This window comes from Oncorhynchus keta, chromosome 29 (genome assembly GCF_023373465.1).
Source record: "Oncorhynchus keta strain PuntledgeMale-10-30-2019 chromosome 29, Oket_V2, whole genome shotgun sequence".
NCBI classification, from domain to species: domain Eukaryota; kingdom Metazoa; phylum Chordata; class Actinopteri; order Salmoniformes; family Salmonidae; genus Oncorhynchus; species Oncorhynchus keta.
The window spans coordinates 15,447,347-15,465,659 of record NC_068449.1 but is presented as its reverse complement, the minus strand read 5'-3'; the positions used below and the strand labels follow the sequence as shown (position 1 = coordinate 15,465,659).

General features: G+C 42.4%; 1 protein-coding gene across 2 annotated transcripts in view; it reads left to right on the top strand.

The window, feature by feature from the left end:
• The first annotated feature begins 987 nt into the window (after window positions 1-987).
• The window catches only part of LOC118362151 (peroxidasin-like), a 94,898-nt gene continuing 77,572 nt past the window's right edge, over window positions 988-18,313 (top strand). For both annotated transcript variants that reach the window (XM_052486104.1, XM_052486103.1), the window contains exon 1: window positions 988-1,281. In XM_052486104.1, coding sequence (XP_052342064.1) covers window positions 1,097-1,281 — 185 coding nt within the window. In that variant the 5' untranslated portion in view covers window positions 988-1,096. The remainder of the gene's footprint in view (window positions 1,282-18,313) is intronic.

Here is an 18,313-nt window from a genome sequence, read left to right as displayed (position 1 = left end):
TAGTCATATTTCTTGTTCATGCTCATTCAAAACCCACCATTCACGGAACACTAAACATTTTTTTGTTCAGTGAACGGCTGCAATAATACCCATGTTTTTTTTTTTTCATTTCACAAAATAGTTACTGAATTTTACATTCCAGGACAATCCTCAGATGTTTTGCAATCAGAATCAAGCTTTCTTAGGATAACGCTTCATTGCATGTGGTAAATGTGGAGTTAATTCAGACCGCTATGAAGTGGAGTGGGTGTTTTGTTCCAGGCATATACTTCCCCAGTGTCATACCACAGGAAAACCAGAGGATGGCAGCACATAGCACTGTATATAACATCATGGTCCTGTGGAAATGTTCTTGCCTGTCTGTCTCGGGCTGAAGTTAGAGGGAATCCCCCCAATTACCTATAATACAACACAAAATGTATCGAACATCAACCATCATATTCAGAAGTACTATTATGAGCTATAAATACATGGAAAGTAACACAATCATTTGGAGATAAGGGGATTATCAGGGATTATCAAACAAATCCTGAACTGTTATAACATCCTTCCTAAACCATATCATAGTATGGCAATGCTTTCCATATTTGGCTGAGAATGGGCCCATCAACTCATTGTCTGTCTGACATTCCACCCAGCGGGAGACAAACTGGTAACATTTTACGGTATCATTACAGGGTAACTATGGTAATAAAATATTTATAGGTGCATTACAAGATCAGAAAATTACCTAATTCTTGTGAATAGCAATTTCCTGGAAACTCCAGAAACGTTAGTTAGTGTGGTATAACTAACTGTACGATGTGTTTTTGAAGAGTACATTGATCAACTTTTAAACAGATGATGTATGAAGTATACTTTTATTAACCATACTTTCCATTAGGCCTACATCTACTTTGACATGGTTTCTTGATTGGCTTGCTCCCGAATCCAATATAACTTGTAACACTGCCCTACTTCTCTCTCTCTCTGCTTTGAGGGAGGGAGCGGGTCTAAGGCAGCTGAGTTCAGCTTTACAATAACTCTGCAGATGTAGTAGTTAGTCTGCGAGAGGGGTAGCTGGCGGTGTGTTCTCTGCGCTGCTGACTCCCGAGCAATGGCGCTGAGGACAAGCCAACTCTTCTCCCCTTTTCTAATCGCGGTAGGACTGATTTTGGTCGCCGTTGGCCCGCAGCCTGTCATTTCTTGTCCAAGCCGGTGTTTATGTTTTCGTACCACCGTGAGATGTATGCATTTAAATCTGGAAACCGTACCTGCTGTCGCTCCATCGACAACCATCCTGTAAGTAACGTTACATTGTATCTAAAGGGAAAGTTTGTAGGCTTATGGAGGGAACGGAATGAACGCACGGATTGCTGGAGGACCATTTGCGATGACCATACATACGATCGCTTATGTTTGTATTTAAGCCAAATCATTGTATCAATTCTTAACATATTTAAACCACAGTTGAGAATGCAGTATCATAAGAGCTATCCTCTTCTGGAACAGATCGCCATTCTGGTTGACAATATTCAAAGTTGCAATGATGGATTCTGCTATTTATTTAAGTTTATCTTACATCTTTCATACAGATACCAAAATTCCAATAATCTACCATGCCTGATTTTTTAAAATTCAAACTTGTTGGTATATCTGAAAGGGGTAGGAGGTAAAAAAAAAAAAACATGGCAAATTAAAATCCACCCAAAGACCTAGTCATGATTCCTGCATTTTGACAGACCCTGTAACCAAAAGATATATATTTTTTACAGTTAACTTACCAAATATTCTGTCTGAAATGGGAATTATACATATGTGCTTGTTCCGGAAACTAGGACAAAGGCTTCAGGCATCAGAGCATAGTTGGAGCCCCTTTTCTTCTTCTTCTTCTTCTTCTTCTTCTTCTTCTTCTTCTTCTTCTTCTTCTTCTTCTTCTTCTTCTTCTTCCTTCCTCCATTGGACGCTTCTGAATCTGTCAGTGTTGAGTGTTGTACGGAGGAAGGCTTTGGAGGGGAAAGCATGTGTCAGTTGGCTCGCAGGACTTTGAAGTAAGCAGACACCTGTCTCTTTGCCCTGCTGGCCTGCGCTCAGTCTTGTCAGAACATGAATGCGACTGTCCCTGCCTTCCCATTGTTCCACTGTAAATTGTGCACACACTGAACTCAAGCACTCTTTTGAAGGAACACTTGATTGTGGGGAATATGTATCTCCCTGGATATGAAGTCTTTCTGCATAGCAGATCACAGTAAGCCTTATTAAACAGACGGCTGGATTAACAGCTCCTTTGATGAAGAAAAGTGAGTGTGTATTTTTGTGTCTGGGGGTAGAACCATGGTATGACACCAGTCCTGTGTCATACTTTCTGGTGTCTTTATGGACCCTTATGGAGGCTAGAAATACAACATTTTGTATTTCTCGCTATTAACTCATTTCAGCCACAGTCCCAGGACCAAAACACTGGCCCTTCCGACCTGGGTCAGCTGATGGCTGGCTGTTGAGGGCTGGGGGCAGAGGTGACTGGCTGGGCATGTTGGAGACAGGAGGTATTGTATGTAGAGGTTCATTTGGAGAGATGCTGGCTGACCAAGCCCTGACGGTCTGGGCGTTGCATTCCTTGTCCTGATCTGGCAGTGTGCCCGTCTCTGATGTGAAAATTCCTCCTCATCAGCATTCCACAACCAGGTTCCTCAAAGCTGTGGGAATGTATTTTGTTATTGTTTGAAATCTCAATCTCTGTTTCCTCTTTCTCTGTCTCTCAATCTATCCATCTCTCTTTCTCTATGTCTTCCCTTTTTTCTCTCTCCATCTCTAAGTTTCTCTCTTCTTCCACAGTATCCCCTTCTCTTTCTCTTACATTCACCCTCTCTTTCACTCTCCCCCTCTTTCTCTTTCCCATTCTTTCTCTCTCCCTCTCTAAACTTATAAACCCTCCCTAGTTCTCTCCTGTGATGGATTTGATTAGGGGAACATTTTGGTTGGTTGGTGCAGGGCAGGCAGCTTTGTTCCAGATGCCTGTGTCTCTCCTGAGAGGCCCAGCTGGAGCTGGGGCTGGAGCTGGAGCTCAGACTGACCCCAGTTCTAATGTGGTGTGTGTGTCTAAACGCTCTGAGCCTAGTCATTCTACCCAGTGTGTGTAATGCATGCTTCTCTACTGATGTCAACCCCTGAAAGAACTCATTGGACCCTGGCCCAACCACTCCAGCTAAAAAACATACACACATATTTGTACATTAAATAAGAGAATCTCCTAAAGTAAGTGGCTGGTGTGAGATAAGTATCGTTGCACTCTAAACATCTCTCTTCCCTTTACTTCCTGAAGGGAACAGGGGGATACGGTACACCCAGGACCTGTGCTCGGTGCTCCCGTTGTTTTAATTTTCAGGGTTTTTCTTTTTTTCCTCCCACCATCGATGTTCCACATTTATTTTTCAGCTGTTGTCTCTGAGGACTCTGTTTGAGGCATAATAGTAAATGACGCTTCCTCTCTGTAACGACGTTGCTGCACTCCTGCTCTGGGATTTCCTAAGATGGAGGAATGATTACTTTCACATTGTCAGCTCTATTTGGCCATCAGCGCTCATGAATCCTCTCAGCCTGCACCGACACACAGGCCCACAGCTGTTGATGCTTATTGTTCTGCTTGCTAACGCTCTGTAAAGGCACATTTTAAGCCATAAAAGACACAAGTAGGGATGGGTGTCGTTAAGATTTGAATGGTATTACTACTCCTACCGATACTGCTTATCGATCCAGTACTTTAACGGTATTCTTATCGGTTCTTTTTGTTATTTTTTATGAAAACCCCCCCGAGACAAATTAAGAACAGAATTAACATTGCTTTATTTTCTGAAATGTAAAGTAAATCAAATAAACAATTATTTACAGCAAAAGAAACAGCATTGCTTTGAACAAATCACTGTTAAAGACTCTAATGTTGTGATTATGTAAATGTAAACAAATGAAATAAACAATATTTTCCTGCAGAAGAAAAGACAGTGCAACACGGGTGGGGCCAGCAGGTAGGCTGCAGAAGAAAAGACAGTGCAACACTCACCTGCCTCCCTTTAAATCTGGGGTCCATTGCTGTGGCCTGATGCAGGAAGGCTTGAATGTCCTCATCCTGATAGCGCTCGGAGAGGTTCTCCCACACCTTCTCTTTGATGGTTGCCACAAACATATCTTCATGCTTCACAGTGAAGTGCTCTTCAAGTTTGTGGAGGATGGGTATGATCTGTCCACAGGTGGCATTCTTTTCACATGACACACACACTGGATGTATGAGGATTCTCATGTGCTGGACAAACTCCTCAGCTTTATGGAAGTCCTCGTCCTTCAGATGTTTCAGGTTGTCCTTGGTCATTGCTTTTCATAGTCGTGGGTCCAAGGCTGCTGCTTGGATCTCTGGATACTGCTCCATGAATCTCTCTATCATTAGATAGAGTTCCATCATACTATATCCTAAAATTTAATACAATTCAATATATATGTATTTATTTCACCTTTATTTAACCAGGTAGGTCAGGTGAGAACACATTCTCACTTACAACTGCGACCTGGCCAAGATAAAGCAAAGCAGTGTGACACAAACAACAACACAGAGTTACACATGGAATAACCAAGCGTACAGTCAATAACACAATAGAAAAAAAATAAAGTCTATATACAGTGTGTGCAAATGGCGTGAGGAGGTAGGCAATAAATAGGCCATAGTAGCGAGGTAATTACAATTTTAGCAGATTAACACTGGAGTCATAAATGAGCAGATGATGATGTGTAAGTAGTGATACTGGTGTGCAAAAGAGCAGAAAAGTAAATAAAAACAATATGGGGATGAGGTAGGTAGATAGGATGGGCTATTTACAGATGGACTATGTACAGCTGCAGCGATCTGTTAGCTGCTCAGATAGCTGATGTTTAAAGTTGGTGAGGGAAATACAAGTCTCCAGCTTCAGCGATTTTTACAATTCGCTCCAGTCATTGGCAGCAGAGAACTGGAAGGAAAGGAGGCCAAAGGAGCTGTTAGCTTTGGGGATGACCAGTGAGATATACCTGCTGGAGCGCGTGTTACAGGTGGGTGTTGTTATCATGACCAGTGAGCTGATCACTGACAGACTGTTACCTAAAGCCCTTGGACTCCACTGTTGCAAAGGGGTGTAGGCCTTTCACTGTGAACTTGGTCACGGCTAGGTGGCACTCATTCACCCTCCTCAGTCATCCTCCCACTAGCTGCCAGCGTGAAAGGGCTTTGGCTTGTCTTTGGCTTGGACCAGCGGTATTAGAGGGAGGAGTGGGTTGGTTCATTGTAGCTGCAACTTTAACAAAAATGTGCAACATCTTTAAATGAGTGATTAAATTTATGAACGCACCCATAGCTATACAATCAGCTGGCTAATGGTTACTTTTGATCATGACCCCATGTTTCTCATAATTGAGTTAACTCCGTGTGTGGGTTCTAGGCTGCTAGCATACATAGCTAACATAGACTGGGCACCGAGAAATGAACTACGAGCTAGGCAGTCAAACTGTTTCTATGCCTGTACATGATGCGCTTTCCATAGATGTTTGGACAGATTGCTCGTGATTCCGCCCTTACAAGCAAAAGTCTTGTTGCACTTGTGGCAATGAGCATTGTCAACATCGACTCTGGTGAAGTGGAACCACACTGTTGAACATTTAGTTCTCTCCACCATCGTCACTAGTTAAGAGCATGGTCTTTCACGCGCGTGTGTGTGTGTGCGTGCGCTGTAGCGTGAGAGAGACACAGGCTCCGCGCCAGAGAGATCTCTCTTCTGGATTGGGAATAGCGAAAATGCATCATAGACGAATGTCTTCATCTTATTGCAAATTAGAAATGGTTGGTGAGATAAAATGTGCAAGATAACGTTTATGTAGCAATAGTAAATAGGACATTTATTTTCTTAATTTCTCCCGTACCAATAGCAGAACCGATAACGTCGGAGCTTGTCGATACTACGGCCTTTCATAATTTAGCCCCGGGGCCCATTTAATACCGTCTGCTTGTCTTGTAATTGTGAGGTTTGGGTGGGGAATGTTTCTGTGACATTTCAGTGCATACCGGATTGTTACGGACTGTTTCCTTTTTGGTTCTTTCAAATGTACATGTCTTGTCTGAAGCCTTACAAATAGTCTCTTGTTATTTATTTACGTATATTAACTTCTCTGTGGTGCCCTGCATGTGTTGTCACATGGTCTGGCACCCACTGCAGAAATGTGTTAAACATTGTGAAAGTGAACCCTTGAGTGGCGCAGCGGTCTAAGGCACTGATCAGTACTAGAGGCGTCACTACAGATCCGGGTTCGATTCCAGGCTGTCTGGCAGACGGCCATGACCGGGAGAACCGGTCACAATTGGCCGGCACACAATTGGCCCCAGCATTTTGGGTTATGGGAGGGTTTGGGCGGTTGGGATGTCCTTAAGCGAGCAGTGTGTCAAGAAGCAGTGCGGCTTGGCGGGGTCGTGTTTCGGAGGACGCATGGCTCTCGACCTTCGCCTCTCCCGAGTCCGTATGGGAGGGATGGGACAAAACTGTAACTATCAGTTGGATATCAGAAAATTGGAGAGAAAAGGAATAAAAAGTACAACAACAAAAAATACTAAAACTAAAGGTGGTATTGATATGCGACTCAACTTTTACAAGACTCCCAAGTGAAGTCTTAGAGCCCTACTGGGTAGATTTGGTCAGGCAGGCGACAGGGGTTTACCGTTTGTCTTTCAATCCCTACTTAGAATAGAATATGAATGACTATGTATATATGAATAGTGTGTAAATAGTATTTGTGTTGTCTCTTGGTGTCTTTCCAATATATGGCTCTTATTTGATTTATTTTAATATAATAAATGTTTAACAAAAATATAAATACCTGTACTTTGTCATGTATTTGTACGTAAAGTTTGTATATGAAAACGTTTTCAAAGATGCATACATTCAGTTTTTTGGACAAAAGAGAGAAGCTCTCGCTGCTGTTGCTAGGCACACACACAGATCAAATACACAGCTGGAACTCAGATTAAGGTGATGACGTCCTAATAATTCAAAAGATTGTTAAAAAGAACAGGTGCTTTAATTGACATATGCTTACTTCGATTATGACCTTACGCTGATTAAGATAAGCAGAGTGAGGTGTTTACATGTCTAATGTCATACTCCGCCTACTGCCATAATCAGTTTCACGTTGAATTATTAGAGTGCATGAAACGTACTGATGGCCTACAGCAGGGGCCTGAATGAGTGAGTTAGAGAGCGGGACAGACAGTCAGGGAGAGAGAGAAAAGAGGAGCTCCATTGTGTGGAATTTGCTGCAGTCAGGCTTTGTGAGGCGTTTAGTCTCTGCAGCATTATGGAATGCAAAGCCAGAAATCCACAACGCTTTGCTCATTTGCACAGGGAGATTGTGCTGAAGATAGTTGTTGAAATGAACCCTACTGGCCTCTCTCTTCCTGTGGCTGTCCTATAGGGGGTGGAGAGGGGGGACAGCGTGGCTGCTGAATTATAATGTTGTTCAAGTATTTTTGCAGCATTTCCCTAAAAAGAACATTGTCATAGCGTTATTAGTTACATCATTGTTCCACCAAGGATGTCTCCTAAAAGTTAGATTCTCCCTGTGACTTGTTTAGGAGTTGTTATGCATGTACAGGAGGGGCTGTGTGTGCATAGTTGCAAATCAAGCATATCAATACTTTGCAGCCATGTTGTCAGTGAATGGTCTCATTGGAGGGAAATCTGGTGCTTGATAAGAACTTTGTGATTGTTGGTAAGATAGATTCATGGATGAAGACATTAAAGGATGTCAGAGAAGAAGACACAATACCCTATACAGAAAAGTGAATGGGGAATCCCTTTATTTCAAATGTCATCCCTGATTATGATCGCAGTCACGTCTCCTGTATCCTTCTGTGCTGCTACACTGCCTGTGAAAGCTTTCTCTATTGAATGTCTGAGAAGCAGTCCAGGCTGTTGCATTGGCAATGGCCCTCAGGTCCTGTCGGTGCTCTGTCCAACTCCTTCAGGCTCTGTGGGATTCTACACTGCAGGATACAGACAGAGATGTATTGAAGAAAAGCTCCAACCATGTTTGGAGATTGAGATGGCCTTGTTCTTCGAGGTGGGGAGACTGCCATGTTCTTGTTTAATAATGTATGAGTCATGCACGCCCAGAGAGAGTCCTTGGCTGTCCAAGTTGGGCATGTGTCAGAAAGCTAAACAATTCCCCGACTGAGAGAGTGAGAGAGAGAGAGAGAGAGAGAGAGAGAGAGAGAGAGAGAGAGAGAGAGAGAGAGAGAGAGAGAGAGAGGTGTATGTGAGAGGTCTTTGGAGGTGGGGCAGAGAGAGAGACTTGGATTTTCTGCAAGGACATACAGTACCAGTCAAACGTTTGGACACACCTACTCATTCAAGAGTTTTTCTTTATTTGAACTATTTTCTACATTGTAGAATAATAGTGAATTAATCTAAACTATGAAATCACATGGAATAATGTAGAAACCAAAAAAGTGTTAAACACATCAAAATATATATATTTATAATATAAATATTTTAGATTCTTCAAAGTAGCCACCCTTTGCCTTGATGACAGCTTTGCACACTCTTGGCATTCTCTCAACCAGCTTCACCTGGAATGCGTTTCCATCAGTCTTGAAGGAGTTCCCACATATGCTGAGCACTTGTTGGCTGCTTTTCCTTCACTCTGCGGTCCAACTCATCTCAAAACATCTCAATTGGGTTGAGGTCGGTGATTGTGGAGGCCAGGTCATCTGATGCAGCACTCCATCACTCACCTTCTTGGTCAAATAGCCCTTACACAGCCTGTTGAAAAACAAATGATAGTCCCACTAAGCACAAACCAGATGGGATGGCGTATCACTGCATTATGTTGGGGTAGCCAGGCTGGTTAAGTGTGCCTTGAATTCTAAATAAATCACATACAGTGTCACCAGCAAAGCACCCCCACACCATCACACCTCCTCCATGCTTCACGGTGGGAACTACACATGAGGAGATCATCCGTTCACCTACTCTGCATCTCACAAAGACATGGCGGTTGGAACCAAAAATTTCACATTTGGACTCATCAGACCAAATTACAGATTTCCTCTCGTCTAATGACCATTGCTTGTGTTTCTTGGCCCAAGCAATTATCTTCTTCTTATTGGTGTCCTTTAGTATTGGTTTCTTTGCAGAAATTCAACTTTGAAGGCCTTATTCCCGCAGTCTCCTCTGAAAAGATGATGTTGAGATTAGAGGTCGACCGATTATGATTTTTCAACGCCGATACTATACCTATTATTGGAGGACCAAAAAAAGCCGATACCGATTAATCGGACGATTTAAAAAACATTTTTTTATTTGTAATAATGACAATTACAACAATACTGAATGAACACTTATTTTAACTTAATATAATACATCAATAAAATCAATTTAGTCTCAAATAAAATGAAACATGTTCAATTTGGTTTAAATAATGCAAAAACAAAGTGTTGGAGAAGAGAGTAAAACACATCGACAACAGCCTCCCTCGATGCAGCATTACCCATGCAGAGCAAGGGGAACAACCACTCCAAGTCTCAGAGCGAGTGACTATTGAAACGCTATTCGCGCGCACCCCGCTAACTAGCTAGCCATTTCAAATCGGTTACACCAGCCTAATCTCGGGAGTTGATATGCTTGAAGTCATAAACAGCTGCTGGAAAACGCACGAAAGTGCTGTTTGAATGAATGCTCACGAGCCTGCTGGTGCCTACCATCGCTCAGTCAGACTGCTCTATCAAATCATAGAATTAGTTATAACATGATAACACACAGAAATACAAGCCTTAGGTCATTAATATGGTCGAATCCGGAAACTATCATCTCGAAAACAAAACGTTTATTCTTTCAGTGGAACCGTTCCATATTTTATCTAACGGGTGGCATCCATAAGTCTAAATATTCCTGTTACATTGCACAACCTTCAATGTTATGTCATAAGTATGTAAAATTCAGGCAAATTAGGCGGCCCAAACTGTTGCATATACACTGACTCTGCGTGCAATGAACGCAAGGGAAGTGACACAATTTCACCTGGTTAATATTGCCTGCTAACCTGGATTTAAAAATATATACTAAATACTATATACTCTGTGTTGATTTTAAGAAAGGCATTGATGTTTATGGTTAGGTACAGCTTGATTGTGCTTTTTTCGCAAATGCGCTTTTGTTAAATCATCCAACGTCTGGCGAAGTTGGCTGTCTTTGTTAGGAAGAAATAGTCTTCACAGAGTTCCCAACGAACCAGGTTAGCAGGCAATATTAACTAAATATGCAGGTTTAAAAATATATACTTGTGTAATGATTTTAAGAAAGGCATTGATGTTTATGGTTGGGTACACTTTGGAGCAAGACAGTCCTTTTTCGCGAATACTAGTATTTACTAGGACACTAGTATTATCATCAACCATGTGTAGTTAACTAGTGATTATGATTGATTGATGGTTTTTATAAGATGAGTTTAATGCGAGCTAGCAACTTACCTTGGCTTATTACTACATCCGCGTAACAGGCAGTCTCTTTGTGGAGTGCAATGTAATCAGGTGGTTAGAGTGTTGGACTAGTTAACTGTAAGGTTGCAAGATTGAATCCCCGAGCTGACAAGGTAATAATAATAATAATAATAATAATAGGTAAAGGTAAAAATCTGTCATTCTGCCCATGAACAAGGCAGTTAACCCACCGTCCCTAGGCCGTCATTGAAAATAAGAATGTGTTCTTAACTGACTTGCCTAGTTAAATAAAGGATAAATAAAGGTGTAAAAATATATATTTTTTAAATCACCCAAATCGGTGTCCAAAAATACTGATTTCCGATTGTTATGAAACCTTGAAATCGGCCCTAATTAATCAGCCATTCCGATTAATCGGTCGACCTCTAGTTGAGATGTGTCTGTTACATGAACTCTGTGATGCATTTATTTGGGCTGCAATTTCTGAGGCTGGTAACTCTAATGAACTTATCATTCAGCAGTGGTAACTCTGGGTCTTCCTTTCCTGTGATGGTCCTAATGAGAGCCAGATTTATCATAGCACTTTTTGTGACTGCACTTGAAGAAACTTTGAAAGTTCTTGACATTTTCAGGATGGACTGACTTTCATATTTTAAAGTAATGATGGACTGTCATTTTTCTTTGCTTATTTGAGCTGTTCTTACCATAATATGGTCTATCGTCTGTATACCACCCGTATCTTGTCACAACACAACTGATTGGCTCAAACTCATAAATAGGAAATAAATTCCACAAATTAACTTTAAACAAGGCACACCTTAATTTAAATGCATTTCAGGTGACTACCTCATGAAGCTGGTTGAGAGAATGCCAAGATTGTGCAAAGCTGTCATCAAGGCAAAGGGTGGCTACTTTAAAAATATATTTTTGGTTACTACATGATTCCATGTGTCACACCCTGGGCTTAGTTATCTTTGTTTTCTTTATTATTTTGGTTAGGCCAGGGTGTGACATGGGTGATTTATTGTGTTTCGTCGTGTCTAGGAGTTTATTAGATTAATGGGGTTGTGTTCAGTTTAGTTGTCTAGGTAAGTCTATGGTTGCCTTGAGTGGTTCTCAATCAGAGGCAGGGGTTTATCTTTGTCTCTGATTGGGAACCATATTTAGGTGGCCATATTCTTTGGGTATTTTGTGGGTGATTGTTTCCTGTCTTTGTGTTTTCTGCACCAGTTCGGACTGTTTCGGTTTTCACGTTTTCTTGTTTTGTAGTTGTGTTCATGTTTGAGTTTTCCTATTAAAACCATGGACACTTACCACGCCGCATATTGGTCCTCCGATCCTTCTCGCCTCTCTTCTTCAGACGAAGAGGAGGAAAACCGTGACAATATGTGTTATTTCATAGTTGTGATGTCTTCACTATTATTCTACAATGAAGAAAATATGAAAAATAAGGAAAAACCCTGTAACGGCTGTCTTCCTCCTCCTCGGACGAGGAGGAGTAGTAAGGATCGGAGCAATGTGCAGCGTGGTACGTGTTCATGCTCTTTATTAAAACAGAGCAAACACTGAAACAAAACAATAAACGACACGTGAAACAACCAACCGAAACAGTTCCGTGCGGAACACACAGACACAGAAAATAAACACCCATCAAACACAAGTGAGAAAAGGCTACCCAAGTAAGATTCTCAATCAGAGACAACTAACGACACCTGCCTCTGATTGAGAACCATACCAGGCCAAACACAACATAGAAAACAGAACATAGACAACCCACCCAACTCACGCCCTGACCATACTAAAACAAAGACAAATCAAAGGAACTAAGGTCAGAATGTGACAAACCCTTGAATGACTAGGTGTCTCCAAACGTTTCACTGGTTCTGTATACAGGATACAACCCTCCACAACATAACCTTCACTCCAAATCAAATCTCCAAACCTACAACCTGATTTTCAAAGGATTTTTACGACCAAAGATTCTTATTTCCAAGCTAACAAACAGAAACCTGAAAACACCATCCAACCTGGAACTGAGTGAGTAATGTTTAGTCTGAAGCTACTTTTAAAGCCATGAAGAAAAGTACATTACAATGATACATTTTACTTTATAAGGACGGAATGCTAAGTTGAGGCTTCCAAGCTTGCAAATAAAGAACATATCTGACTGCAACTTCAATTAGCACTGAGGTGTGAGGTGAGAGGTATTAAAGCCCTTGAGCCCTTCAATGGCAGGAGCATTTCATAGCCTACCCCACCAAATGCAGAGGCCTTGGAAGCCCTCTCCCGCTGTTCAGAGGTCATTACAATACAGTACCCTCTGCATGTAAAACTTGATATGGCACAAAATGAATACAACAAGAAGCTCCTTATGAAATATCAAAAGACACATTTTGCTGACTATTATAGAAATTGGAACATAACTTAATCTTCCACACAGACCATCCCCTGGCATGCTTTACTAACACACTACCCCTCTGTTAACCTGTTACTCCTACCCCCTACTTTTTCGAACATTCTGTTAAAAATCGCGCAACATTTCAGCGCCCTGCTACTCATGCCAGGAATATAGTATATGCATATGATTAGTATGTGTGGATAGAAAACACTCAGACGTTTATACAACTGGTTAAATCACGGCTGTGACTATAACAGAACGTGCGTTTCATCGAAAAGTGCAGGAAAATCTGATCACTGAAAATGGGAAAATATATCCATGCGCCACTTCAACCAATTGTTAAACGTGAACCACATGGGGCCGAGCAATTACCTACAGCTTCCACACGAAGTCAACAGTCTTGTCATTTGCCTACGATTTGTTACTTGGTCAAACAGACACAAGGCAGCGCCTTTCTTCCGGTCTCCGACCGGATATTTTGGTTGAGATTTACCCGGACATTATTTCCAGACGTACAGCTATAGAATATACATCGCCTCGTGATCAATTTGATCGCTTATTAACGTTTACTAATACCTAAAGTTGCATTACAAAAGTATTTCGAAGTGTTTTGTGAAAGTTTATCGTCGACTTTTTTAATTTTTAAAAATGACGTTACGTTATAAAACGCTATTTTTTCCGTTGATCACACAGTCTTCATAGATCGATATCTAGGCTATATATGGACCGATTTAATCGGAAAAAAAGACCCAATAGTGATGTTTATGGGACATCTAGGAGTGCCAACAAAGAAGATGGTCAAAGGTAATGAATGTTTTATATTTTATTTGTGCGTTTTGTGTAGCGCCGACTATGCTAATTATTTTGTTTACGTCCCCTGCGGGTCTTTTGGGGTGTTACATGCTATCAGATAATAGCTTCACATACTTTAGCCGAAAAGCATTTTAAAACTCTGACTTGTTGCCTGGATTCACAACGAGTGTAGCTTTAATTCAATACCCTGCATGTGTATTTTAATGAACGTTTGAGTTTTAACGAGTGCTATTAGCATTTAGCGTAGCGCATTTTCATTTCCAGATGTCTAGATGGGACGCCTGCGTGTCAGGTAGGAGCAAGAGGTTAAGGGGGGTGTTAGCAATGGGTGGAAACTCAGGATATTAGACAATGAGGACTGAGTCAGCCAATGTCAACCTGTACAAGTCTGGAACATTAATGGTGCTGGGCAACCCCAAACAGTTTCAGCTGGACTTTAGCATAATCAAAGAGATATCTTAGCTGGATAAGCTCTCTTGAGAAAGATACCCTCCCCCTGAGCTTGTCAGACCAGACCTCTTCATTATACAACCTCACAAGCGGAAAGTCAACCTCCCAGCACAGAGTACTCATTGAAATGAAGGATAAATTCACCCAGCTGGAGGTACGGCAGGTGGAGCTGGAACAGCAGGTGAACACACTCCAGTCAGCACAAAAAATTGTCCAGCTCAACAACACTCCCTCAACCAGACCTGGAGAGATGGAGGTGGAGAGACATATCTGCACTATGGACTGTGGTGAGACAACATCAACAGGAGAAGAGCAGGAGCAGGAGAAGAACAGAGCACTAGAGGAGGAGGTGAAAGTGATCGAGGAGTAGTTGAGAACAATGACGTGTGACAGAGAACAACCCATTAGAGAGCTAGCCACCCCCGCAGAGTAGCCACCAGAACAGCCCACTCCAGACCCTGACCAAAGTCTTGAACACCACAGCAGAACAGTCCACCCCAGACCCTGACCATAGCCTCGACATCACAGCAGGACAGACAAATGAAGAACCCCGAGCCCAGGGGATCCCACCCCCTTTCAGCCACCCTGATAGTCCTCCTGACAAACCCCCACACCCACTGAGGACATCCTTATGGACTCAAATGGGAAATATGTACAAGAAAATTTACTTTTTTCCAAACACACAGTGTCTAAACTCTGATGTCCAAACACCGAGTGCACCCTAGACCTTCTGTCTGAGGACCAACTAGGGTCACCCAGCCACATAATACTACACACAGGCACAAACAACCTTAGAACACAGCAGGAAAGGGTGGCCACAGCACTCGAGCAACAGATCAACAGACACTCTGCCCAGACCAGTGAGACACTCTCCCAGACCTGCGGGTCCCTCCCCCCAGACCTACACCTAGAAAACCCACACTGAGAGGACCAACATCCAGACTTTTTATTTTATTTACCTTTATTTAACTAGGCAAGTCAGTTAAGAACAAATTCTTATTTTCAATGACGGCCTAGGAACAGTGGGTTAACTGCCTGTTCAGGGGCAGAACGACAGATTTGTACCTTGTCAGCTCTGGGATTTGAACCTGCAACCTTTAGGTTATTAGTCCAACACTCTAACCACTAGGCTACCCTGCCGCCCCAGACTACAGCACCACCAGCCACATCCACACCCCCACCCCAACCAATCAACACTCCCCCAAGTCAACCATGCCCATACCCCATTTAGGCCCCCTCAGATCAGACCTCTGCCCCTCCTGCCCACTCCATGCCCCCCACTCCCTCAAAGAGGGCAGCACCTAGATCTTCTGCACAGATTCTGTCAGACCTGGGCCCTGACAGTAAATCTCAGTAAGAACAAAATAATGAAGTTCCAAAAAAGGTCCAGTTGCCAGGACCACGAATATAAATTCCATCTAGACACCATTGCCCTAGAGTACACAAAAAAACTACACATAACTCGGGCTAAACATCAGCACCACAGGTAACTTCCACAAAGCTGTGAAGGATCTGAGAGACATGGCAAGAAGGCGAGGAGGGCCTTCTACACCGTCAAAGGGAACATAAAATTTGACATACCAATTAGGATCTGGCTAAAAATACTTGAATCAGTTATAGAACCTGTTGCCCTTTATGGTTGTGAGGTCTGGGGCAGAATACCTGACCACTGTGACTGACCCACACTTAAGGCTCAGTGAGCATAGCCTTGCTATTGAGAAAGTCTGCCGTAGACCTGGCTCTCAAGAGAAGACAGGCTATGTGCACGCTGCCCACAAAATGATGTGGAAACTGAGCTGCACTTTCTAACCTCCTGCCAAATGTATGACCATACTAGAGACACATATTTCCCTCAGATTACACAGATCCACAAAGAATTCGAAAACAAACCCAATTTTTATAAACTCCCATATCTATTGGGTGAAATACCACAATGTGCAATCACAGCAGCAAGATTTGTGACCTGTTGTAAATACAACCCATATTTATATTTATTTATTTTCTCTTTTGTACTTTAACTATTTGTACATAATATGACATTTGAAACGTCTTTATTCTTTTGGACCTTTTGTGAGTGTAATGTTTACTGTTAAATTTGTATTGTTTATTAATTTTTTTTAAAATTATCTTCTTCACTTACTCTGGCCATGTTTACATGTGTTTCACATGCCAGTAAAGCCCTTACATTGAAATTGAAATTGAATTGAGAGTGAGTGAGTGAGTGAGTGAGTGAGTGAGTGAGTGAGTGAGTGAGTGAGTGAGTGAGTGAGTGAGTGAGTGAGTGAGTGAGTGAGTGAGTGAGTGAGTGAGTGAGTGAGTGAGTGAGTGAGTGAGTGAGTGAGAGAGGGAGAGGGAGAGGGAGGAAGGGGAAGGAGAGAGAGGAAGGAGAGAGAAAGAGGGGAGGGAGAGGGAGGAGAGAGAGAGAAACAGAGAGAGAGAGAGACATAGAGAGAGAGACAGAGAGAGAGACAGAGAGAGAGAGAGAGAGAGAGAGAGAGAGAGAGAGAGAGAGAGAGAGAGAGAGAGAGAGAGAGACAGAGAGAGAGAGAGAGAGAGAGAGAGAGAGAGAGAGAGAGAGAGAGAGAGAGAGAGAGAGAGAGAGAGAGAGAGAGAGAGAGAGAGAGAGACAGAGAGGGAGAGAGAGAGAGAGACAGAGAGGGAGAGAGAGCGAGAGAGAGCGAGAGGGAGGAGAGGGAGGGGTCCACACATGGCACTCAGATGCTAGAGCTGGAACTGAAGCTGGCGATGTCCCAGCCACTCCCTGAGTGCCTCACAGATTAGGGTTTGCGTTGCACAGGCTACAGAGCCTTTTTGCAAGTTTACTTTTGCGTGTGGATTGCCAACGACCTTGCTAAGTGGAACTGTATTCATGCAGCCATGATGCCTGACGTTCTACCCCACCCTTAGCCAGGCCTTTCCATAATGACAGAGAAGATGGGTTTTGAGAGGGAAAGCTGCTGTCTGCCTGGCGCTGGTGGTAATCACGGCCGTCCCTTGTTATCAAGCCCAGGGCTCTTATCGGCCATTTGCTCATTTCCACTGTGGAATGGTTGAGTCTGAATTGGCAGCCAACCAACAAGAAGCAAGAGCACTGAGCAGCATCCTGTTTCCAAGGGTTGTCGCCATGTACATTGTGTCATCTCTTGTCTCCATTCCTCTCCAAGAGTGTGTTGACTCAATGCAGCAAGGCATACATGATCTCACAATTTGTATTTTGAAATTCCAAGTCTCAAAGAGATGTGCTTCTTTGTGGGAAACTCTGTTTTTAGGGTAAGGCAGATATAATATTAATAGCTTTTAACATTAATGTATGACTGATCAAAGTCCTTAGTCACTAAGAACCCTAGACAAAGATATCACAGTTCTAACATGTACTACACGCCGAAGGGGATTAAAGATATCACAGTTCTAACATGTACTACATGCTGAAGAGGGTTAAAGATATCACAGTTCTAACATGTACTACACGCCGAAGGGGGTTAAAGATATCACAGTTCTAACATGTACTACACGCCGAAGGGGGTTAAAGATATCACAGTTCTAACATGTACTACACGTCGAAGGGGGTTAAAGATATCACAGTTCTAACATGTACTACACGCCGAAGGGGATTAAAGATATCACAGTTCTAACATGTACTACATGCTGAAGGGGGTTAAAGATATCACAGTTCTAACATGTACTACACGCCGAAGGGGGTTAAAGATATCACAGTTCTAACATGTACTACACGCCGAAGGGGGTTAAAGATATCACAGTTCTAACATGTACTACACGCCGAAGGGGATTAAAGATATCACAGTTCTAACATGTACTACATGCCGAAGGGGGTTAAAGATATCACAGTTCTAACATGTACTACACGCCGAAGGGGATTAAAGATATCACAGTTCTAACATGTACTACACGCCGAAGGGGATTAAAGATATCACAGTTCTAACATGTACTACACGCCGAAGGGGGTTAAAGATATCACAGTTCTAACATGTACTACACGCCGAAGGGGATTAAAGATATCACAGTTCTAACATGTACTACACGCTGAAGGGGATTAAAGATATCACAGTTCTAACATTTTCTACACGCCGAAGGGGGTTAAAGATATCACAGTTCTAACATGTACTACACGCCAAAGGGGGTTAAAGATATCACAGTTCTAACATGTACTA